This window comes from Micropterus salmoides, unplaced genomic scaffold, assembly GCF_014851395.1.
Source record: "Micropterus salmoides isolate LMB-PRFRI ecotype aquatic unplaced genomic scaffold, ASM1485139v1 Ms_hic_scaffold_8, whole genome shotgun sequence".
NCBI classification, from domain to species: Eukaryota; Metazoa; Chordata; class Actinopteri; order Centrarchiformes; family Centrarchidae; genus Micropterus; species Micropterus salmoides.
In genome coordinates, this window is record NW_024044570.1 from 5,964,119 (window position 1) to 5,989,742 (window position 25,624).

General features: G+C 39.8%; 2 protein-coding genes across 2 annotated transcripts; one reads left to right on the top strand and one right to left on the bottom strand.

The window, feature by feature from the left end:
- Positions 1 to 76: 76 nt before the first annotated feature.
- On the bottom strand, positions 77 to 21,597 carry LOC119893412 (GRAM domain-containing protein 4-like). The gene is made up of 19 exons (XM_038705543.1): positions 21,389 to 21,597; positions 18,912 to 19,152; positions 18,221 to 18,326; positions 15,662 to 15,782; positions 15,421 to 15,512; positions 13,080 to 13,212; positions 12,865 to 12,890; positions 12,488 to 12,579; positions 11,840 to 11,931; positions 11,020 to 11,068; positions 10,697 to 10,768; positions 10,559 to 10,602; positions 8,938 to 9,047; positions 7,704 to 7,858; positions 5,832 to 5,979; positions 5,226 to 5,319; positions 4,218 to 4,308; positions 3,335 to 3,403; positions 77 to 2,684 (listed from the first exon to the last, which is right to left on the bottom strand). Exons 2-19 carry the CDS (start codon positions 19,092 to 19,094, stop codon positions 2,577 to 2,579), a joined length of 1,785 nt encoding a protein of 594 aa, XP_038561471.1. The 5' UTR covers positions 19,095 to 19,152; positions 21,389 to 21,597; the 3' UTR covers positions 77 to 2,576.
- A 4-nt stretch (positions 21,598 to 21,601) lies between these two features.
- Positions 21,602 to 25,417, top strand: LOC119893414 (cytosolic 5'-nucleotidase 1A). The gene is made up of 6 exons (XM_038705545.1): positions 21,602 to 21,842; positions 22,690 to 22,809; positions 23,753 to 23,888; positions 24,058 to 24,180; positions 24,449 to 24,570; positions 24,662 to 25,417. The coding sequence occupies exons 1-6, from the start codon at positions 21,807 to 21,809 to the stop codon at positions 24,905 to 24,907; spliced, it is 783 nt and encodes a 260-aa protein (XP_038561473.1). The 5' UTR covers positions 21,602 to 21,806; the 3' UTR covers positions 24,908 to 25,417.
- Positions 25,418 to 25,624: the final 207 nt, after the last annotated feature.

Genomic DNA, 25,624 nt, shown 5'->3' on the forward strand with positions numbered 1-25,624 from the left:
AGAGGAGGAATCCAACCTCCAGGTGGTGACACTAACCAGCTGGAGCAAGTACTGCACAAAACAACAGGAGACTGTCACTGTTTGACATTTGATTTTACTTAAATAATAAAAAAAAAAAAAAGATAATCACATTTTAACAACAGAAATCATTTCATTTAAAAAATTACACCCATTTGTACAATGACCCAATTTTATAAAAAACATTAAATTCGAAAAGATTCAACAGGTCGATAGAGAAACGTTTACAGAGTTAACGTAGACAGGACAGAAACGAAACCCAAGAAACCACAAACAATTAAGAAGAAGATTAGGAGCAAAGACAGGCCGGACACACGTGAAACAAAAAAGTCTAAATGAGGCAACATGGCGTTAACAACTGTCATAAATATTGCAAAAAAATTTAAACAGCTAAAACTGTGAGGTCTGTAGAAAGAGAAAAGATCCATCAAAACCTCTGAGTCCAAAAAAAGAAACTGGTTTCCTTTATGTGGCGATGTTGCATGTGCAGGTTAGTAAAAAAAAAAAATAATTATTTCCACCGTTTCCATTAAAATTAAGTTAATTTGATGCAGTATAAAAACCACAGTAACAGGCCGATGGTGACCGGAAAAAGAATCAACATACATGTTTATGGATGTTCGGATGCCCAAAGTAAAACTTAAAGTATAACGACTAATCTTGGTTTAAAATTAAAAGTTTTAAATCCAAGTGCCTCATTTAGATCAGATTGCTAAAGCTAAAGCCGTATCCGGGAAAAAACTTTTAGCCTCTTGGCTTATTGGCTATAAACCTAAAAGATGACTAATCTGTGGTTTTAAAAATAAACTTGCTTTTAAAAAGGTAAATGTGTTAATAGTTTAGCTTTAGCAGATTAGCTTCAAGTTGAGAGAAGTAGATTATTGATTGTGAAAGACAATTACTAACAAACAAAAACAGCGGAGGTTCATTTTGTGCAATGCTTAAAAACATTTATAGGATACAACAGTCTCTTACCACCACATAAAAAACCACATACTGTAAATTAACTGTAAGGCTTAGCTGCTAAGTACAATACCGACTCATATAATGAAGTTTACAATTCCCTGAAGACATTTATGTAAATTAATGTGGTTTAAAATTGTTTATCTGCTAATAAAGCCGTTAAAAAGAACTGATTTAAATTTATTCAGAGGATTTTCTGCTCGTCTTTGTCTTATATAATTTTGGCTTCCCAAATCAGCATTATTAGATGAATATTGGAAATAAGCGTTAGTTGCAGCCCCAATTTATAGTTCAGTTTTGGTGATTGTTGACAAAATGTAAATTTTGTCACTACCACTAGTAGTTGTCAAAGTCAGAATTGTTCAAGTCCTTTAAATTTACCAAGGAAAATGTCATATTTTTGTTTGATAAAAGTGTCTCCTGTGTTCTTTCTTCAGTTTTTAAAAATAATTTTGTATCTTTATTAACAGATATCAATCACTGTCAATTGTCAGAAAACAGTGAAACGTGTCCAAGGTGACTTCAGTCAAAAAGATATGTAATATGTAGTAAAGATATTCAGTTTATGTGAAACAGAGAAAAGCAGCAAATCCCCAGATTGCAAGGAATGTTTAAAGTTTTTGATTTATAGGTGAATTAAATGATTTTCTGCTTCATTTCAGCACTAACACACTGTTTAGTAAACTTTCCAGCGCAATATGTACCAGTGTAATATACATCTATGGTAGTAAACTAAAAATAACACAACCTGCAGCCAGTCACATGACACAGCTGCATGATGAGCTGCAGGGGAAGCTGTGTTGGGGACCAAATTCGAAAGTACCGCTTCTTCTTACATCTTAAAACACTGATTTACTCTGAGAACAAAAACAGCTGTAGTTTTAAGAAAACTGTTTCCCCGCAGATGTTTCACATTAAAATCCTAACAAGTATAAGGAAGGGATTGTGCCCTTGGAAGACTTTTAATGTGAAGCATCTGTGCAGGAAGTCTTGAGCTTCACAGGGATCAAATTAAAACAAAATAAAAGTAGAAGCAACTGAAAGCGTTTTCAGCAGAGTGGTGAGAATGACACGACTGTTGTTGTACTCAATGCAGTTATACTGAATTCAAGTTGATGTAAATAAATGAGTAAATAAGTGAGACATTAGAGTACAGGTAACCTTACCCTCCTCAATGATTTGACCTGGTCTTTCTGTGATTATTAGATCCATTATTTAAAATCCAGCCATTAACTTAAGAATGTATATTAAAAACACTCAAGAGTGATGAAAAGGGATCTGTTTTGTGGCAACTTTCTGTAAAAAACTGTTGAAGAACAATGATTGGTAGTTAGTTTGGCTGATTCTGATTCGATTTATTTGGATGACTGAACAGGTAACCCTTAAAAGCAGACCAGCAGCTCCAACTGAAGTCAGCAGCGGCTTAAAAATGTGACTGACGAATAAAGTAATAAAGAGTAAATGCCATGGATTGTACTTTGAGGGTACTATATAGTGGATACATTTACATACTCAGGAATTCAGGCACCCAAATAAAATGGCGGACAGTAAATATAGTGCACTATAGTAAGTATGGAGTGAATTTTGCACATAGCCTATGGCTCTGGGCTGGTGGCTGCAGCCGTGGAGTTGATCTTCTGGTACTGAGCGTTGATGGCGTCAAAGGCCTCGTCTCTGTGGATCATCGCACCAAACACCATCGGCTACAACAGAACAGATGGAAAATCAGTTTATAGTCCACAACAAGTGCACTATTTCCCGCTGTCCTCCTAGCGTTTTATAAAAACTACAGTGCTAAAACAATTTGTTTGAAGGCAGTTTTAAAGATTTGGCCCTCTGCCAATAATCTGACCAAGACAAATTCTGTGCTTTTGAGGACCAAAATTGCAGCATTTCTTATAGCAGAGCTCTTTTTACACTCCGCACAGCAAACAGAAGGGAAGAAGGGAAGCTGAGCTGTAAACCTGTCTCTATGTCTAGTTTTATCTTTAACCACCACGTCCACGACTCCCAGATAAACTTTGGTCGGTCTTTTCTCTCCAAACCATGCCTGAGAGCTCAACAAACAGACAACCTCCGTTTTTTCTATTTTATTTTTAAAGCACATGTCTTTAACAACAAAACACAAAGACCTGTGAGTTGGGACCACCAGGTTAAGAACCACTGATTTAAATGATGAAAGTGAGACTAAAGACCAGATTTATTTTATTCTGATTAATCTGTGTTTGATGTTCATTTAAACTCAAGTCTGACTCACCAGAAATCCTGTCAGACAGACTGCTGACTGTATCACTACTCTAGATTAGGTCAGAGTGCCCGCCCCCTGATGAGGCTCCTCCCACTCAGCTCTTACCTTCAGGGTGGATGGCGTTGCTATAGAGATACCCATCCCAGAACCAGGAAGCACTGACAGCACTTTGTACTGCAAGGGATAGAGACGTTTATTCAAATTAACTTTATTTGGATGAATCAGCATAAGCAACTGTTTATGGCACAGCATAAAAAAAAAAAAAAACGGACACGACAACAAGAGGACACACAGACACTAAACATTAATAAACAGGAACAAGTCATAAGGAATATAAAGCTGCCATTTCTTCCTGCAGCAGAGGGGCCCAGATCCAATGGCCTCCGCTTACGCACTCACAGACTTTACGCACACTTTCCGTAAGTTGGCAACTCTGCAGACTTTGCAATAACATTGTGACAGAAATGATTATTAGGCATCATTAAAAAATAAATAAATAAAAAAGCAAAACACAGAATGAGTTGGTAAAATAGGATTTAGCTTTGAATTATATTCCACATTGTTAGCTGTGTTGATATTTATTCAAACCTGGACCTTATTTTTCTATGTTTTTGCTTCTATGTGACTAATTGTGACAACACTACACTTTGCAGCAGTGAAACAGGGCTGCAGCGTCATCCTTGCGGGTAGTAATTTTTACCTTGCAGAACACGGGAATTGCTGGTCTACCACTGCCTCGGTCAGTTAGTTTGTTTGTGTAATAGTGTGTGACTTTGTTATTTTGTAACAAAAACTAACTGATCGAGGAGGTGGTAGATCATAAAGGTAAAATTAAAGTAGTCTGGTGGCTTTGATGGGAGCGATATAGTGACTCTTTCTAGTTAAACAAAAAGGATCTCCCTCGATCTCTGCAGGGATCCTTTCCATAACATTGTCAGACACGTCCTCTGGGCTTAGAGGAGGACACAGAACCAGAGACTCTGCATACCTTCTGGATGATTGTGATGTCCTTGAGTTTAATGACTTTGTTCCTCTTGGAGGATCCAGACCTGGAGCTGGAGCTCTCGAAACACAGATGACTGAGGAGACAAAGGAGATTCAGTGAACAATCCTTTACACAGACAGAGTCATAGACTGGACAGGAAATGAACTAACTACTGTTTCTATTGTTAAACAACCTGCATACATAATCACACTTTGGAGGCCCTGATTGGTCAACCAGCATCCTTCATTAGCCAGTAATATCTCTCGTTCAGAAGTTGATTTAGCTGTTTGACCTGTTGGACTTAATAAGCAACATAATGTAAGCTGTGCGACCGGTTCCGGGAAGGACAAATCCAGCGACATCAGCAGCCATCCAAATGAACACTGTTGTAGAGATGAACTTCTTAACCTACTCAATCAGAGGTGAGTAATTACATGCTCAACAGTAAATGTGACACACACAAAAAAGGTGTGGTTACATTTTTAAAATGTTTTAAGTGCGAAAAAAAACCCATCAAACTATTTCATTGCCGTGCAAGCATTTCACGGTGGCTGTAAGATAGTGATGGATATATAGTGTCATCCAACAAATGTGTTTTTGCGTTATAGCTGGAAGAATATGTAGCTATATCGTGTGTACAATCCTGCAGCAAAGAGTCAATGCTGCAGCAAGCTACTGTACCACTTTTTCATCAGATTAACTGACCCTGACATGCAACATAAACACAATCATGAAAATTAACAGACTGCTAGTTTGAAAACACGACGTGTGTTAGACCGTTGACCATCATAATCGAGTCACATGACATTCAGTACGGCTGTGACAGATGTTTCATGGCAAAGTTCTCAATCTCTCTCTCTAAATTGAGTATGAGAAGTTGGCTACCGCCTCTTTTTGTGACCGTTTCTTCGCTCCAAACATCAAACGCATTTAAATAAATTAACGCTTGTATCCCAGTCAGATCGTCATCATCTGTTGTGCAGAGCAGTCTGTACAATAAACTGAGCTTACTTCTCAGTGACGTAGAGGACTCCATTGCGGATGTAGTCTGTCGGGGTCTTCCTGTCTCTGTTGATGAGGCAGCAGCGCCAGCCGTTCTCACACACTGAGACAACACACAAAAAAAACCTGCTCAGAGAACAGTTTACGTCACCTGCTGCAGGTAAGGTCGTGTCCTTTTTCCTGGAAATTTGGGGGTTTTAGCAGCCTGAGTTGAGTTTACATTACACATTATGGTTATTTGACTGATTCCGGTGTTTTTAGTATTTAATTAAAATCTTAAAGGGCCATAACTAATAATTAACTTTAAAAAAAAGATCTGTATTTTCCATCACACATCAATTCCTGACACTGTGAAGACTTTGACTTACCTTTATGTTTGGAGATAAAAAGGTATAATTCCTAACATTTAGCTGAATAAATACTGCGTTGGGGAACTTCATTTGACTAAAGACCTCAATAATCCTAAATCTGACTGCAAACTGGAGGATGAGGTTCAACATATAGGATCCAGCTAAGGATCAATGACAGGTTAAATCAGCTGAAACAAACAGGAAATCCACAAAGTCTCTCATTCTGAATCTGATGCAATAACATTTTACACTATTGACCCCCCACCTGCCAGAGGACGCTCACTCTCCGGCAAGTTAAAGACTTCGTGAAAAGCTCCTCTCTTGGTGCTGTAGTATCGTCCTCCGTCCTCGTCCCGGCCGACACTCAGAGGAGCTGCAGCGCTGGAGCTGACTCGACTCCCCGCAGCAGGAACCTAAACAGGGCGGCGGGGGCAGACACTGGATAAGCGAATCAGCAGCGGACAAGGTATTGCAGTGACGGCCACAGTGCGAAAAAACAACAAAACCCTGGTGATGCGTCAATGTGTAAACTCTTGCAAAAAGCTGGATAATCTTATGCATGTTCGAGTAAAATCAGCATGATTAACTAATAAAGTGTGGCTGGATACCTTCAGTGTGTTGATGTGGTTTGATGACAAAATTATTCTAATTTGAAAAAAAAAACAAAAAAAACAACCGTTTTAAATTCACAAATTTGAAGAAGATCCAACATGAAATAAAAAAAAAAAAAAAAACAAAAAAAAAAAACATAATCTCACGTAAGGTCTGGGTAAGAAAACCCAAACATTTTGAGTAAGACCCAATTCAGGTAAAAACATTTGCGTACAAACCTGAAGGTTCGGGTACAAGCACCCAAGTTTGGGTAAAATTCAAGTAACATCTGAACAAAGTTTAACCTGAAGGGGGCGCTAGAGGAAAGGTTGTTGGGTCATTAAAATCTAGAGGATTCATCCTCTGAAGAGCAGGAAGGAAATCGGGACGTTTACTGACAGTATTGGGACAAATTACGGAATCAGAGTAATCTCTAACTACACTACACACTACTGACCTCACTACTGAACACACACACCAGAATCCTACCTGTTCACACTCAGACAGCTGAGAGAGAAAGACAACAACAGAGAACTGAAACCAGACCAGAGACCACCTACTGGGACCAGTAAGAAGCAGCAACATACTGTTCCAGTTTGTGCTGTTGCTGGTTTTGTGATCCAGAAACCATGATGTATCTGAGCCGATGTGTCCTCTGCGGGTCTCAGAGGAGTCTGAGGTTCATATGAAACTTTAAACATTTCACATTTTGTTCTATGAAACAGTTTGAAGTTTCTATTCAAGTTTAAATAATTAGATTAATTGAGGAGATTATCTTTAACAAAATGTCTACTGGATACTAGATTATCAAAAACCCAGTGCAGAACTTCCATTGAAAATCTGCTGTATTAACCCTGAGTGGAGTTGAACTCTTAGTCGGTCTAGAAAAAGACGTCGTCTCTGGACTTGTTGGGTGTAAAATAATCAGATCTTTGGTATTTTATGTTTCAGATTTGTGCCTGAAGCTTTGAGGCCAAAGCTGATTAAATTTAATCAGTATTCGAGTCACATGTTGTGTAAAACTATTTAAATTTACACATTAATAGTTTAGGGTGGGAAATTAACTCCATATTAAACTCAATAAAAAGTGACAAACACTTAAAGTAGAACTACACTGATTTTAAGTATGATCAAGGTCAGTTTATTGGAAAACGTTCCATGAAACCGTTCGTGGCTTAAAAGGGAGCGGAGTGAAGTCTGATAAAAAGTGCGTTGGTTGCTACATTAGCTGCTATCACACACATGAATCTGTAATTGAACTGTCGAAGGCCGAGTTGCATAGTGGAATAAGAAAATGTTCATTCTGACAATGTTTTAGGAGTACAACACTACTGTGGTGCAGTGCTCCTCAATACATATGGAATACAGATTCACTTTGGTCAAATTAAATTTCAATTCAATCAACTTTAAATTACAAACTATTTTAATTTAGTTCACATAATCTTGCTGTCCTGACAAGGAAACAGCCCTGAAGGATCTGTGTTCTCGTGTCACTCGAGGATGAAGCAAGCGGCACGTGTGGATATCTGAGAGTGTGGGGACTGACCCGTCTGCTCAGCGTGGCGTTGTTGCGCTCCTTCAGCTGCAGGTCGGTGGGTAAATTGGTCCAGACGATGTAGGGTGTGTCGTAGCGCTGCCTCAGCTTGGGACAACTCTTATAGATGAAGTCGATGATGAAGAACTTTATACCTGCGTACACACCTGAGGAAGAGGAGGAAGACTCTAATCAGAGGCATTCGGCAGTAACTGGACTCTTCAGGGTGTCATTGAATCACAGTCTGAGAGAATATTGGACAAAAAGCACTTTAATAGGACGATCATGTTGCTCTGTGTCTGCTGGATGTAGGAGTTAGCAGCTGTTTGCTATAATTTTGTTTCTGCTCCCAAAGATCACTTACTGAAGACTTATTCTGGCAAACTGCTGCAATTGGATTTTCATAGAAATGGACTGAAGCCAATGGCTTCAGGGAAAAGGGAGAAAATCAATCTAAAACAGATGGATGATTAAGAAAATTATCCAGAATTTGTAGAGTAATAAAACCTGCAAAACACAGAATGATCCTTTGAAGTTTCTGTAGACAAACAAATATTTCGGCACTATACAAACACTGTTATATCTAAAATGAAGTGCATGTTTTCTTTACAGGTGGTTTTTCTGCTGCTGATGATTTAAAGATACTTATGGATAAACTTCAGAGGTGGTTTGATGTAAATAATTTGAGTAAAACAAAATGTATGTTTTGGGAAATTGAAAAAAGGATAATGAAGTCTTGTCTACAGATGGAGTTAATATTTGAAGTGGGTCTGAAATCAGATGTTTGGGTGTTATTAGATCAGAGGTTTTCAAATTGCGAAGCTCTCAGCTGATTCAAAACTCAAATCTGAACACACAGACACAATACACATAAGATTAGATTCAGTGTGACTTACATTTTCCGAGGGTTATTGACCATCATTATCGTTGATGTATAAACGCCCATAAATCGGCTTATAAATCATAGGAAAAAAGACGCATCAGAGCTTCCCTGAGATTCATCATGTTTTTAAGTGTTCTCCAGTATTATCCAGTAAGTAATCCTGTTATAGTCGTTTGTATATCAATGAGTTAACTGTAAACAAGATCTGCTAATAACTAATTCTGCATACATTTAATGTTAAACAAATTAGCCAGAATGTGTACTGTACCAATACTGTGTGAAGGTGAGGGGCAACACATACACAAGTAATATAAATATATTCAATGAAAATAGTGTGTAGGTGTTATACTATACGGGATGTACCTATCATGAATCCCAGCAGTTTGTACGGCAGCAGGCAGGAGGAGATGAAGGCCACCAACAGACCAACGTACAGCTTCTGAGTCAACTCTGGCTGAACCCACATGAAAAGACTGCACACACACACACACACACACACACACACACACACACACACACACACACACACACACACACACACACACACACACACACACACACACACACACACACACACACACACACACACACACACACACACACACACACACACACACACACACACACACACACACACACACACACACACACACACACACACACACACACACACACACACGCATAGTATTACAGTTTTTTTCAATTGCTAACAACTGTTTACCTAAACTTGAGATACTTTCTCGAAACTCTTAACAGCACCACACAATTAGCCAAATAGTACATTTCTGCTCAAAACCAAATTTTGTTCTTTAAACACCAACTCTACATTTCAAAATTCAAAATAACGGTCTCAGCAAACCCGACTCAAAATCAAATCATTAGCACGTTTTCTTTCCAAGAGGACCAGATCAATCAATCATTGCACAATGACTTTCTAAATACAAACAGTTGATGGCATTAAAATCTGCATTACTGATGTTTCAGCTCTACCTGCATTCAGAATTCAGTTTCCTTTTACTGTAAACCACCCTACATTTTGGGCTTTAGGGGTCAAATGTGTGCATTATTTTTTTTTTTTTGCAAGAAGCTCAAGAAAACTCATCTCTTCCTAGAACACTTTCTCTTACAACTTCACTAACCCCTAACCTCTGCACTTCCTGTGCTCTTCTTCTATCTCCTTACAATTCTCTTGTATTGATTGCACTATCCGTTAACTCTTACTTCTTCCCCTAGGTATGTGGATAAGATGCCTGCCTTTGGTGTGAAAGACCCGGGTTCAATCCCCCAGTGTGACACATCTACCAATGTGTCCCTGAGCAAGACACTTAACCCCTAGTTGCTCCAGAGGCGTGCGATCTTTGACATAATTAGCAATTGTAAGTCGCTTTGGATAAAAGCGTCAGGTAATGAATAAATGTAATGTGTTTACCGTATTGATTCTGGCCGTGCTAATAGCTCTTACTAGTGTATTGATGCTCCAGAAAGTCCCCTTTTTACTGCATTGTGTATGTAATTGAAAGACCTTCAACACCTGTCTATGTCTCTGGTTGAGACTGGAATTAGCTTTGTTTGATCTATTTTACCCAAATTACTATAAATGAGCTATTTCTCAGTGTTTCAATGATATGTTTATTCAGAAATGCTTGTCAGCTGTTTCAGTATAGATTTTGAGTCTCAACTGTAGCAGACATAGATGCTTTATACATAATTTAAGGTTTTGATAATAGTGTCTTCATTTCTGACATGTTGCAAGCATTTGTAAATAACACACTCGGTAAACTTGTAAGTAAAGAAAAACTTTCAAAAATGGGTTGAATGACTGCATATTTTGGAACAACATGAATTGTGTTAATGGTATGGTATGGATGTTGGGCTAATTGTGTTTAGAGTTTTGAAAATGCGACTACAGATTGGACAAAATGATGTTAGCCTGGAACCATCGGCTCTCTCTGACCTGGAACAAACTGTGTGCAGACAAACTCACTTCTTTATTTTCTCCAGGATGTTGGCCATCCTCCCAAACAGATTCTGTGAGGACAAAAGAAAAACAGTCATCGTGAAATCTGTCGGCAGGTGTTCAGGGTCGTGATGTGGAGGCTATAACCTTTCTGCAACGTCTCACCTGAGCTTTCTGAGCGACGTCCAGAACCAGCTGGAACTTCTCCGATACCGTCAGGTCTTCTTTAGGAGGATCCTGGATGGGAAACAGAGGAGGACAATAATGTCGTAAACACTGACACACACGTCGATCACCTGGCGTCACCTGTGCAGCATTTTAGCACATAATTTAACAGTTCGTGTTATGATGTCACTCTCAGATCAGCTGTCCAAGTAGGATGTCAGGTCACTTTTATGTGGATCTTTTACATATTAAAAAAGGCAGACACACGTGTTAAAACACTGGATACAGTAAAGTGTCTGCAGGTGTGAAGAGAGATTTCTCACCACAGGCTCTGAGACTTCAGGTACGATGCTCCACTGGATCCTCCAGCCTCTGAGAGCAGTGCATCATGGGAACATGCAAGTACATATGAGAGATTTTCCTGCTCACTACATATTTAAATTCGAACTGATCAGAATCATCAAGTGGTTTTAAAACACTGTGAAGGCTTTGTGTGTGTGTGTGTGTGTGTGTGTGTGTGAGAATGTAAAAAGTAATTTGTGTGTCTGTACTGGAATAAATCACTTACGGCTGAAACAAGAAACTTTTCAAGTCCTTTTTTAATGACTTAAGTACACATCACTCCATATAACCCCTTAAACCATAAATATTCCTTAAAACTGAAATTTATTTATCTTTTTCTTGTAATTACTGTTAGTAATTTACTATAAATCGACCTTTTTGACAACAGACATTTTTGCATTACACAAGATTAAATCATGAATATTTATATAAAGTGTAGTTTCTTCCTATTATTTACTTCTGCTAAACCGGCTAAGCCTGGCCTAACACACATCAAAATAAATCTGTTTATGGTTTCATACTGCATTCTACTATGAAACGCAGTACGTAGGATGTATTAGGCGAAGTCTATGTATGGAGCTAACAGCGAGAAGCAGGGTGACAACTGTCATCGCATGTGCACCTGCTGTCTAGAAGATGGATGCCACAGCTAGAAAGATATGAAAAAAAAAAAACACTAACTTCATTATTATAACAAAAAATCTGTACTGAGCATGGACCTGCCATTAGATCTGATACAGACAGGTTACGGATTCTGGCTCTGTGATTTGCTGACAGAGAGTGGGCGTGACTTGCACTGACCTGGCGATGAGATAATTCAAGGAGAGGCGGAGGATGGCGAGGAACAGGAACATGGGGATGACCCAGCCACGCCATGCTGCATACATGTAGACCTGTAGAGAACACACACACACACACACACACACACACACACACACACACCAAGATGAAGACACATTGATACGAGAAGAAAATGCTTGACTTCACTTCATGTCACAAGGGTGACTAAACCAAAATATCCATTGTGTCATTATTTATGTTCAACACACACACTTAGCCTCCTTACATCCCTTAAAATAATTTCATTTAATTCATTAATAATATGTGCATATTTCTTAATAATTCAAAAATGGGAGAGATTTAGAAAATATGGACATTGACTTGAAATTTACCAAATAAAATTAGTATATTGACAATAAGTTGCATTTCCTGGTGCTTATTTTCATAAATTAAAATAAAATTATTTGTCTGATGTGCAAAACAATACAGACAAAACCGTTTAATCAGTGTTTTTTTTTTTCCTTCATCACATCTGTTATCGCTGAGTTGTCGCCGTGTTGGTCTGAAACTTCAAAATCTTGGTATGATCTCATAGTTGTTTCTCTACAAATCTCATTCTTATTGAACGCCGCCCTGTCGACTGTCTAGTCAGTGTCAGTGTGGACTCACAATAAAGGCGATGGCTGACGTGTAGACTGAGTACCAGCTGGATAAGGCAGAAAGGTTCCTCTTGAAGTTGGTCAAAGGTTTGAAACCTCGTTCTGGAAACACAACAGAACAGCTGACCAATCACAGACTGAGCATTTGTCATGACAGGAAAACCTCAACTCTGTGTCTTCTGTAGGTTTTAAATAACCTGTTAACGAACATTAAAGCTTTTCCTGACTACATCATGTGGCCAAATGTATGTGGACACCCCTGTCCTTTCGGTCCGGGTCTGTTTTGCATGGTTTTGCTGTATTTGATGCATTACAGCTGTGAATGTGACGTGTTGTGTTGGATAAGACTCCCTCAGTCTGAAAGCTCAATCAGAAAGAAATACTCACTGAGCCGTCTCATGTTTTCAGTCAACCTGTGGATCAGAAACCAGATGTTAATAAGATTTAAGACAAATGCAGCGCCAATAATGAACATACAGTCTTCAGTTGCTTTTTGTCGTTGAGTTAGTCTATCTGCTGTGTTTTGAAGATTTTACTGTTGAAGTAAGCGGACGTGTCCTGAATGGTCTCTGTACAGACAGCTTCGGGGTTTTCCTCCTCACCTCTTGGCACTCAGCGGTTCCTCCGTCTCCACCGTCTGCTCCTCCGGTTGGAAGCGGAAGTCCTCCATATAAACGGCAAAACGCTCATAAAGCCATTTCAAAAAGCTGTTGGAAGGAGAGTCCTTCTGTTTGTCTGAGGAGGTAACCAACATGTTGATCAACATTCATTCAAGCTGGTACCTGAACAAACTCCAATCTGACTGGAGAGACACCAGAAGAAGTAAGAGAGGAAATGTGTTTTTATATTATGGCAAATGTGGCAATGCAAAAAAAGATTTACTCACTAATAAAAGGAACGCCACTCCAAAAAATATATACATATATATGCAGTACTGTGCAAGAGTTTTAGGCAGGTGTGGAAAAAATGCTGTAAAGTAAGAATGCTTTCAAAAATAGACATGTTAATAGATTATATTTATCAATTAACAAAAAGCGAGTAAATAGAAGAAAAATTCCAATGAAATTAATATTTAAAGGTGACATTTTTATTTATTTAGTTTTTTTTTTTTAATAAAAACAGTTGCTGTATCGCTTTCGTCATAGCAACCAGACTCCCTTGACAAAAAACAGTCATTTTACCTCTCTGGTCTAGCGCAGCCTTGAACGGTTAGTTCAAGGCAGGATTGTCCCACAGAGTCTAAGGTTTCAAACAAACACAGTTTCAGATTTGTGAAACCTTTATTCAATTTGTGAAAATGCTTTAAAGGGCGATTTCACTAAGTTGGGCTACTGCAAAAACTTTGTAATGTACCATGATGTAGACCTGGTTACCGGCGCTAAAGAGCCGATCACATGTCCTGCTACTTGTGATGCATTCAAGCGATGTCAGCAGAATGGACACAACCGCAAAACACTCCATGGTTGAGGCTTTATTGGCATAAGGTTGTTAGCAATAATGCTAACCTATAGTCACAGTAAATAAACTGTATTTGTAGTGTTACGTATTTTTTTTGTTGTTTGTTACAGATTGAAACCAGATCAAACCAAACTGTGTACCTAAAAAGATAAATAAAAGAGCAGAATCGATGCATTAATGTCTTAATACTGGGTTTTATTGGGATGTAACGGGAAGTGGAGGTTCTGCAATCTCTCTGTGAATGCCTGTAGTTGGTGTCTATAGTTAGTATATAGTAAATACATAATATATAAACACACCAACTTAATCAGAGGTGAAATAATTAGTCAGAGCCTTTATTTAAGTAAAAGTACTACCACACTGTGAAAATACTCCACAACAAAAGTACAAAATGTACTCGGTCACAACAGCAATCAATGCATTTATAGCTATAAGTGTTTAACTATGTGTTTAATGTTCTTATTTATTTGCATATTGAAGACTCTGGACTTTGGACAGACTCAGAGACACAAAACGCAAGATCATTACAGAGTTTTCTATGTCAACAGGGACAACACAAGACGACAACATCAGTTTAAACAGATACAGGATTATGGCAGAAAGAAAAAGGCTAAAAACTGGAATACATACAATAAAAAAATCACAACATATACTACATGTTTTCCCCTCCATTTATCCAACAAATATCATTTGAAGAACACGCATTTTGCCTCATATCCTTTCCCCTTCTCTGACTCTGATTGGCAAAGGAAAGGAGTATTTGAGAGCTCTATGTATAGTGGTTTTGGATCTTGACCTGGTCTAATGTGGTCTACATGCAAAAAAGCAGTGAAATCGTCTTTTAAAGCATTTTCACAAATTGAAAAAAAAAGGGTTTCACAAACCCGAAACTATGTTTGCTTTAATCTTTAGCCTCTCTTGGACAATCTAGTCCAGATTTGAGAGCTCTAGGCATAGTGGTTTTGGATCTGGATCAGGTCTAATATGGTCTACAAGCAGAAAAAGCAGTTAAGTGGCACTTTATAGTATTTTCACAAATTGAATAAAGTTTTTTCAAACCTAAAAAAGTGTTTCAGACAGCGTTAAGGCTTTGCCTAAAATGCATAAATGCTTTCACAGCAGTAAGAGGTGCAAAAAAACGGAGAATCGGTCGCTCAGCAACGTAAGTTAATTTTCACTTAACTTTCCCTTAAGTTTCCCCTTAACTGCCGAATCGGAAGCTGCGAATCGGATGCTAACTTCAGCGTCGTTGAAAACAATTAATTTTAAGCATGGAGCACACATACTGTTAACTCAAAGGCAGAACACTTCTACTGAGGGGGGTTTCACACCTACCTCGTTTGGTCCAGACTTTCCATTTGGGTCCGAACCACAATTGCAGGTGTGAAACCTCCCACGGACCACGGTCCGGACCAAACAGACGGAAATTTGGTCCAACGAAAAGAGGTAGGCAAAGTGAATGTGTGTTTTTTTTTTGTAGCTCACCTGTACCGCTGCCTGCATGTGCAGGTGGAGGAGGTGGAGGTGGCGGGGGAGGGGGCGTGGCTTTAGGTGTCTGAGAAGGTGAGTCTTCAAGGCTGTGAATTGAACAGCAGAGAGAACAGACCAGTCAGTCCAGACCTTTTTATATACAGTCTGTGGTCTAGATATAACACCACAAGAAGACGCTGCTCTGTCGGATGTCTCAAAACCAGCTCATTGAATAAATTTTTTATTAAATAACAACCTGGCTCTCAAGATCTCGTTGATCTTCTGCTCCAGCTCGTTGCATCTACTGCGCTCCCTCTCCAGCTCCTGCTTCAGTGAATCCACGTTGGACTCCTCTTTAAGTTTCCTCAGCTCCTCCTCTGAAACAGACGGATGGTCACATGATTCTTTAACTAACAACTGAGTCCTCTGAGCAGACTGCTGTCAGCGTCGGTGAGGCTAAAATAAATCAGACAGATGCTTTTTCAGACTTTCTCCAGTCACTGAGAGCCAGATGGCATTCTTCCCCCTCTACCTGGTGATGTCTACCTTTAGCTTCCTTAAGGGACATTTTCTTATCCGATTTCCCTCCAAGGATTCGCAGTGACATTTTAAGCGCTGCTGCAAAGTTTGTACACAAGCCAAGAGCATTAAAGCGTAGATTCACATTTTCTTTTAATAGTCCCATGCCCATTTGTAACATTAAACAGTTTTTGGTCGCACTGATAGTTCATGTCCATACTGGTTGTGTGAGAAATCTTCTAACATGGTTCCAACACAAAATCCACTTTTTCTTTAAATATACATTCTTAGCCAAATAAAGTAGATATCTTCCAAACTTAGGGTATTTTCCATATGAAATGTCATGTTTCCCCAGACAGTGTTTCCTTGCTGAGCTGCAGTGGAGGGAAGTTAACACAAAGATCATTTTGTCCTAAAAGCATCTTAACTTTTGAAGGTATTCACCTGATTTGACTAACTCAGACTGCTGAAGCTTAATATTAGCTTCTAATGGCCTGGTGATCATGGCAACCACAGTGAGTTCGGTGAGTTACATACCTCTTTACCGGCAGTGAACAAACAGATCAAGGAAGAGAAATGTTATTTGGAGTGACATCAGCTTCAAAGCCTGATTATCAGGTCAATAAACAACATTTATGATATTCAGAATCAGAAATAAAAACAGATTTATTGCCAAGTAGTTTTTACATGTACAAGGACTTTGCTTTGGTGGAATAAAATAGACTTTGTGCAATGTGGCAGTTATTTACATGTGCAATTTTGTCAGATTTATGTTGTACAAAACATTATCAGGGGGCGTGACATTCAGTGACAGTGGGGGTCTTGTTAATGTGGCCAGCGGCAGATGGGAAGAAACTGTATAGAGCGATAGACCTTTTTTCTATATCGTTCTCGTCAAAGCCACCAAACTCCATTGATAAAAACAGTAATTTTACCTCACAGAACACAGGAGCTGCTGGTCTACCGCTGCCTTGGTCGGTTAGTTCATGTGCGTTATTGTGTGACTTTGTTGTTTTAAAGGGTTAAAAACACAACAGTCACACAATTAAACAAACAAGACCAGAAAGGTAAAATGACTATTTTTGTCAAGGGAGTCTGGTGGCTTTGACTATAGCAATATAGCGACTGTTACTGGTTAAACAAAAAAGGATCTTACTATTTTAAAAAAAGGTCTATCTCTGTAGGGACACTTATAATAACAATGGGAGCCTGTCAATGGCAAAAACTAGCACTTCAGTGGACGTACTTTGACGTGGTGCAATGGCCTGCAAGGATGACGATGCAGCCATGTTTCGCTGCTGCCAAACGCTCGCTCAATACTGGACCAATTTAAAAAATGTTTTTCCCATTAGCCACATATACACACACGCTAAAGAATACCAAAGTTACCCTTTAATAGTGTTTTTAGATGCAATAATTCTAAGCTGCAACCTGCTCTATTTAGCTGTGTGATGAGATTATAGTAGGTGGAAAGCAGCAGCCTGTAGCGTACGAGAGTCTCCCAGAGTTTGGGAGGCAGCCGGAGGCGCTATAGTTGCACTCTGCGGCTGCCCACTCAAAATACTGAACATCGGCTTCTCTGGATGGCAGATGCAGCGGCCAACGCTTAAGGTCTAAAAGCACCTTTACAGTACAATGTCTTTTTACCCATTGAGAAGGGATCTCTTTTTGACCAGTATCGGGGGGGGGGGGGGGGGGGGGGACCGCAAACAGATGTGGACATGTGAATTTATTGTTTTAAGATAGATAATGAATGTGAACCTTTCCTTTAATGGCATGAATTTAAAATGCAGCCTCTAATCAGGGACGGGTTTAGTTTTAATTAATGACCATCATCCTCTTCTCACAGTGAATCCACAGATTCATTTTAGTGTCATCACTTATACAGAACTCAGCAGCCTGTTTTATAATGTCCAACAGTGAATTAGCAGAGCATGACAGGAAATGAGGTTGGGACTGTGGTTTAATTCCTGTAAATTCTATTAACACCTCATGAAAGGAGAAATAAAGTCCTAAATTCACCACTGTGTGTGTGCGTGTGTGTGTGTGTAAGATGAGGTCAGCAGGGTTATTAATAGCCGTGTGTGTGTTACATAAAGCAGACCAGGAGATATTGACGGATTACCCAGCATGCTGTTGTGCCTTGGGACGTTTTACTCCAAATTAACAAGCCACAATGACCCAACAGCCAATTTAAACAGGGACACAATGTCTTTTATTTTGTGTTTTATTTGTCTTCGTTTCATTTTATTTTATTATGAAACCAAAGAAACCCTGTTCATGTCAGAATACTCACGTAAGAAGTGTTTCTCTAACAAGGCAATTTCTAGATGACCTTTGACCTCGTTGAGATCTGTCCTGGGTTCGTCTTGGAGAGCTGCAGAAAATGATCCTGAACTGGCCTGAAATACAAAACACAGACAGACAAACTGAAAAGCTGATACAAGGACAGGGAAATAAAATCAACTATTAACCTTTACAGAAACTTTTAACATTATACATCTCAACAGCAGGCGGTCGGCCTCATACACAAATACTTAATTTCCCCCAAATTTGTTCAGAAAACCAGAATAAGATGTTGAGTTTCCCTTAAGAAAGACCTCATTGTGTAATTGAATATTTTACATCTGGTATTTTCTAAACCTCAGTTGTATCTTATTTGCTCTTGTATGGCCTAGAACTCACCAGAAAACCTAATCTGGGTGAATGAGGCCCATTATCACACAAAATGACTTTCAGTAAAAGACGATATTGAAACACTTTCTTTCACAAGTCACTTTCAAGGTGGCTTCGTCTCTGTATCGGTTTATAGAACATCAACAGCTTCATCACACGGCCACAGAGATCCGTTCACAACCGAGCAACATGAACCAGAAGGTTGGTATCAAACCTGCAGTTTGACCCAATAATTAATCACACCAAGAAAAAAGTGAACACACAAGTGAAAATATCTGTTGAAATTCTACTCAACAGGTGTGTCTGCGTACCTGAGCGTAACTCTGCTGATCGCCCTCCGCCTCCCTCGGCTCCTCCGCCTCTCTGACAGAGACGCGAGGTTTAATCACGACCTCCTCAGTGCATTCTGTGTCAGACGTGTAGGGCGACTCGGCCAGATCCAGCTCGTCCCGTCTCTGGCCCCGGAACCGGATCTTGTCCAGATGCCTCCGCATGGTGGGCGCCGTGGAGCCCGTCTCTACCTGAACATGACTGACAACGGTGCTGCAGAGACTGGAAGACAAGAGGAACACCGAGAAATTATCCACAAAACATTAAATAATACCCTGTTTTCAATACATTGATAACTGATGTGTGTTTCCACGGTGAGTCAGGTTTTAAGCCATGCTAGCAGCACGGCTCTATGGGTGCACTGCAAAAACTAAAATCTTAGTAAGATTAATTATCTTAATTGAAGGCAAAATATACTTGTTTTTTGTCTGACAAGATATTTCTTCTTAGCAGGCGGCTTTTATGTTAGAGAATTTCACTTGTTTCAAGTGTTTTTGGCCTTAAGTAGCAAGTGAAATATTCTTGTTCTGTTGGTAGATAATTTTGCTTATTTTAAGTAATATTTCCCCCATTTTAATACTTTTTTTCCTTGTTTTTGAGAGCTCAGTTTTTGCAGTGTGGGAAAATCTTGATTTCAAGAACCGCCATAAACGTTTGTACAGATATTCCCAGATGATTTTTGACTTTGGAGATCCATTGACTTTTCATCTAGCGCCACCAGCAGGTCAAGGGTATCACTTAGCTTGCAAAATATTTCAACTACTGGATGGACAATTTGTTTCAGACATTCACGGTTCCCAGAAAATACATAAAAATGACTGTTGACCTCCTGACCTTTCTTCTAGAGCAACCACAAGGTTAACATTTTGGGTACTACTAACTACTGCATGAATTGTTAAATTCATATCTAAATATATCTAATTTAAAAATAATACCTTCAAAAATAATAACAACGACAATGCTAGCATGTTGATATTTAATGTACTCAATGTTCTTTGGGGGTAAATCTATGTCAATATCATTGTAAATGCACAGACTATGAGTCACAAATATAGGCTATACTACACATACCGTTCCATAGGTTGCTATTTTACCACTACTGCACTATTTTAGGTCACTGTGTCTCATTTTTATCATTTGTGCCATTGTATATAATGTGTTTCTATTTATATTTGCTTCTATTTTCCCTTTTATTTTGTGTTTATGCTGCACACTGCGGAAGAGCTGCTATATTTTCATTGTTTTGAGCACAATGACAATAAACATCTAAAACTAATTTAAATATTACAATTTGTAAACACAAAACACGATCTAATAGATTCAAAATGTAATTTCAAATATTTACAAGATTGATTGTGATTAAACACCAGATTATGTTATTATTATTATTTTAAATATTTTCCAAACTTTACAGGCTTTGTATGAACCCTGCATGTTAGTACAAATGTGATATAATGTGATATTTAGGTGAGCTTTACATGTGCTGTGGGTTTTGTTACCTTTAGACGGGCCAGGCCTGCTGTTTCCCCCTGTTTCCAGTCTTACTGCTAAGCTACGCTAACCGGCTTCAACACACTTCAACACAGCCCTCAGTTAAAGCTCAGCTAGCCCAGATCTTGTGTTTGGAAAAAAAGACTGAAGCTGTGTTCAGCCGCTGGATCACCGAGCTGTCTGACTGGTCTGACTGCTTCAATAATGTTCTGTCTGATTCTGTGTGCTTTGATTTTAAACACTGTTTGAACATGTAGGGCAGACTGATATCGTTCAGTTTGATCACACGCTATCTACTGCCAGAGAGACTGGCTTGCTCTGTCTTGTCCTTCAACTCTGTCTGTACAGGTGAGACTGACTGATTGACAGTTTATTGACTGAAGGAGAGAAATGGTGATTGATTTTAAACTGACTCACTCAGACTTACAGACTCACTGTTGAGTGACTCCCAATTCTCACTGAGCCACTGACTTTTATCTTTTAAGTGGCTGACTGACAGTGTACTGAACATTTTTCATGCACTGGTCAATTTTTGAGATTTTGGGCTATTTTGCTTCTGTAACAAGTCTACTTACAGACTAGCAGAATGAAAATGCCCCCAAATACAACATGCATGTGTTTATTTTACCACACTGTGTATTTGCGTCTGTAGATTTTCACCAAAAGTTAGCATTAGATAATGTCTGTTAAATATCTGTTATTTAAATGTTTACCCTATTCACCTGTAGTGTCTGGTCTCACCCGAGTATGATCTGAGGCTGTTGGTATCGCTGCTGAACACAACCTGACCTGGGGACACCCGCAATCAGCCGCTGTTTACCTGCGGACCTCAAGGATGGTCTGCGAGAACCAGACCGGTCCGCGGGTCCAGGTTGCACACACCTGAAAACCTCAGGGGCCCCGAGATAAAGAGGGCGTGAGAAGTGAGAAAGGAAGGAAAGAGGGAGCAGAGGAAAGAGTTCCTCACCGTGAACCGAAGCTGAAGCAAACTTTCCCTCCTGGTTTCTTTCCTAGCGGTCCGCACTCGTCACCGACACGCTGCAAACCGGGCCAGGCTCCAGATCAGCCCCCCCACACTCCGCTGTCCCGACAGTTAGTCCAGATGCGGTGGTTTTCAGGTGGTAAAACCCGCACCGTGTTCCTCTACCTGACACCAGAAGCGCTGCTGTGGGCGGGGTGGCCAGTGGTAGGCAAACAAGGAAGTGACGCCATCACGTTGCGCTCTTAAAGCGAACGTCAGGAAGGCGGAACCCGAACAGGCGGGTCTGTGTTTCTGGAGGAACTTCGGAGTAAGTTAGTTTGACAGCAGGTTCAGGGGTAGCGATGTTGTGACGGCGAGCAGGTCTCTTAGATTCACCTGTTAAGACTCTTTAAAACCTGCAGAGATGGTCTCCACGATCCTGAACACCGACGTGAAGCAGGTAAGACTCACCAGGGGCAAGTTATTTAGGAATGTCCTATCCTGAAAGACAAGTAAAGCAAGTTAGACCCTCTGCCTGCAAAATAAATAAAAAAAAACACTGCCACCCAGCCCGGACATTGATTAGAAATATCACATTTTATTTCTTGCCATTTGTCAGTTTTCCACCAGATTACATGTAAATAGTTACGTATTTTAATGTCACGTTTTGTCGTTACTGCTACTATAATTATATAATAGAGCATAGCGTAAATCTTATCTTATATAAATCAGGTGTTGTCGGCAGATTAAGCTCATATTAATTTATACATGCAGTCCATTATTGCACTAAAGTGTGTGACCTCTTGAAGCTTACAAACGTCCGTCAAGTGGAAAAAAATGTCAAACGTGTTTTTAAAAGTTTAAATTATATGGGGAAAATGGCTGTATAATGTATGTAACATATGCCGAGTTTATGATCGAGGCCTGATCATTTAAAACACACAGTCAGTCATTTTTTAACTGTGACATATTTTCACCATTTAGTGACGCAATGCTAAAATTGAACATTTTGAAATTGGCGTTCGGGAAAAATTGGAGCAGTGTCTGTGAAAACTCAAAAGAGTCTGTCTGCACAGAACAAACAAAATTATTGTGTGAGAAAATGTACAATAGCATGGTGTTTTTTCACGAATTTTATCTTTCACTTCAAAATCTGTTATTTTAATCATATTGTATTGTTCCATGTTGGTTGTGTGGTGGTCTTCTGGTCATTTCATATAGGTTCTGTTTTGGTTGCATGTTGGTTCTGATTTACAGGTCAGATAAAAAGTGCAGATAAAGATGCAGGTTCTGTGTCTCCTTTGCAGAAAGATGCTGATATTGCAGTGGTGGTCGCTGTAACATCTCGCGCACTGTTTGAATGTGAAGCTGATGATGATGGTGGCGATGACGTATACGGAGTGGGTTTGGCTTTCCCACTGCTGAAGGTCAGAATTTAAAACTAAAATACATACATTTAAATCTTGTGTGTGTGTGGATAAAATTATTACCTACCTTATTTGCATGTATGTGAGCTTATTGATATTCATTCATGCCAAATTGTTTCTATGAACAAAATCCTGTTATTCTGAAGAAGTCTCTCTCGTCAGGTATTTAAAATGTAAGTATGCTGATGTTCAATATTTTTCTTCTTGTCAACAAATTCCACGTGCAGACCCAAACAGAAGTTTAATTGATCCAGCTGTTTATCCAAAGCCTGATGTATCTTCTTCCTCTGTGCTATAGAGCTCCATTGTTGTTCAAAAACTGTTAAAAACACATCAGTGAGCCTCACTGTTGCACTTGTTCACATGTCCCTGCGCCATAATGTTCCCCCTGTTCATGACAGTTAGGTGCAAACATCAATACCAGACATATCTGTCTTTTTAAATATAAGCCCACAATCAGCAGCCGGTAAGTGTAGCTTAGCATAAAGACTGGAAACAGGTGGAAACTACTAGTCTGGATATGTCCAAAAGAAACAAAATCTACCAAGCATCACCTCTGTGGCTCACTACTTTATTACATTGCATCTTGTTTGTTTAATTTGTGCAAAAACTGAGGCGTAAAAACAACAACTTTCAGTTTTCTGGGGGGTTTTGTGCCAGACTATTTCTTGGCTGGGACCAGTAACTTCCTCACTGGTTGACATGTCCCTTCATTATGAACATACACACTGTAGTTTATCCTGACTCAGTCCCAAATACACTGTCCTGCTGCCCCAAATGCTCACCAGAGCGCCAGATGTGGATTGATCTAATTCCTCCTGTTTGATTAATGTGTGCGTTTTTTAAGATTTACATCTCCAAGGGGCTTGGAGCTGAGAGCCACAGATGGGGTACAATAAGAACACCAGCTAATCTTAATTCATATACATGTTTTATTTTTCAGGCGCTTCATAGAGTGAATGAACGTCTGCTGGAGCAAAATCCTGCCGAATCGTTGCTGTTTGACGTCATCCTGATCACCACTGACAGCCAGCAACAGCAGCAGAGCTCCCGCATCATCTCCAGCACCAGACATTACGGTAATCTCACTTTAACCAGCAGCAGCAGCACCAGACATTACGGTAATCTCACATTAACCTTCAGAAGACAGATTACAGTCAGCAGTTGATCAGTGTTGGAGTTTGCAGGCTTGTTGGTGACTGCATTGTTGACTTCCTGTTATGATGTCATCGCCACTCTTGTTTACAGGCCTCGATGTCGGCAGGTTCTGTTTCGCCAGCGAGGATGATTTCATTGAGAGTTTACTGAAAAATAACGTGCAGCTCTTCCTGACAACAGACAGAAACGAGGCGCTGCAGGCATCACAGAATGGTCAGGAAGTTTCTTCTTCTTTTGTCATTTATTAGAGCTAATGTGTGACGGATGTGAACCTCCAGGAGTTTTTACTGCTGACTGCTGATCAGTCTCTGTCAGATGCCGGAATCTGAAAGATGGTTGAAGAGGAAATTATATAATAATAATAATGAGATTTTGGACCCTTTTCATCTTGTGTAGTTTCCTCCTAAAAGTTCAGTTTAACAAGTATTGATCAGTGAGTGTGATATTAGAAGGTGACTTGGTCTCCTTGTCATTGGTCCAGGTGTTCTCTCGGTGATGCTGGACCAGCAGATAGCTTCCTGTCCATCAGAGCAGCTCAGAGTCATGTTCTGCGGGGACGCCATCATCCGGCCCGACGCTGGCCCGAGCCAACAGGCCTCTCAGGTGCTCACAGCAACATCCTGCTAATCTACCCATCTTTACTTTGTGATTCAGACTTTTCCCAAAGCTGATAATTCACACTCCTCCTCTGCAGAGTTTCTCGTCTCAGCTGGGCGAGATGCGGCGGAGGTTCGGCATGTTGGACACCCCTCTCAGCATCATCCTGGTGACGTCGTGTGGCGGGAGGGAAAGCTGTGGCAGCGCCCTGCGGACGCTGCGGTCCCACGGCGTGAGCGTAGATGAGGCATACAGCCTGGCCGGGTCCCCGCGGGGCCCCATCCTTTCCCTTCTCCGACCTCACTTCCTGCTCAGTGACCGCTTCATCGGCCTGGACGAGTGATGACATCATGAAGGGATGTATTGTCACATGACTTCACAACAAACTTCAGTGTCTTTGAAACAAGCTGCCAAATCCTCGGAAATTAAACACCTGTTTAAACTAAATTGAACCATTTCTGACACGTGAGGCTTCTGAGCAGAGGCTGCTTGTCTTCTTCAGTTTCATCACTTCAATTAATTTCAAAGTTTATGTTGTTGATTTAGAAGCTTCTGCTGTTTTTCGACAAGCTCAGTATCTTAGTTCAGGATTATATTTACTGGCTTCTCCAGGTGTTTAACCCCACTAGATGCATCTCTGCTCATTTGCTAATTCTGTTTTAAAACAGACTGAAAACATGTTTGCAGTATCTTTTTATTTTCTGAAACACTGTATGTTAAACCTGTGAGATATTAGAGAGCTCCAGAACTCCCGAATGATAAGATTTTTGTGCAGAACGTCCATCTCAATATGCACATGTGGTCTGGTTACAAGGATTAGGAAGTTCCACATATAAAATATTGCAAAGGAAAATACAGTTGTTGTGTTTTTGTTACTGTGATGTTTAAAGCGGAGCAGCAGGTGGCAGCAGAGAACTTCAGTCTGTAAAACCTTGCAGAGAATCAGTTGAAGACATGCACACATGAAAAGAGGCAGTCAATATAAAGGAAAAGAATGAGAATTCTACAGTAGGTGTGTTTAAAAAGGTTCATGGTGTCCTTGAGAGGATGCCAGGGATCG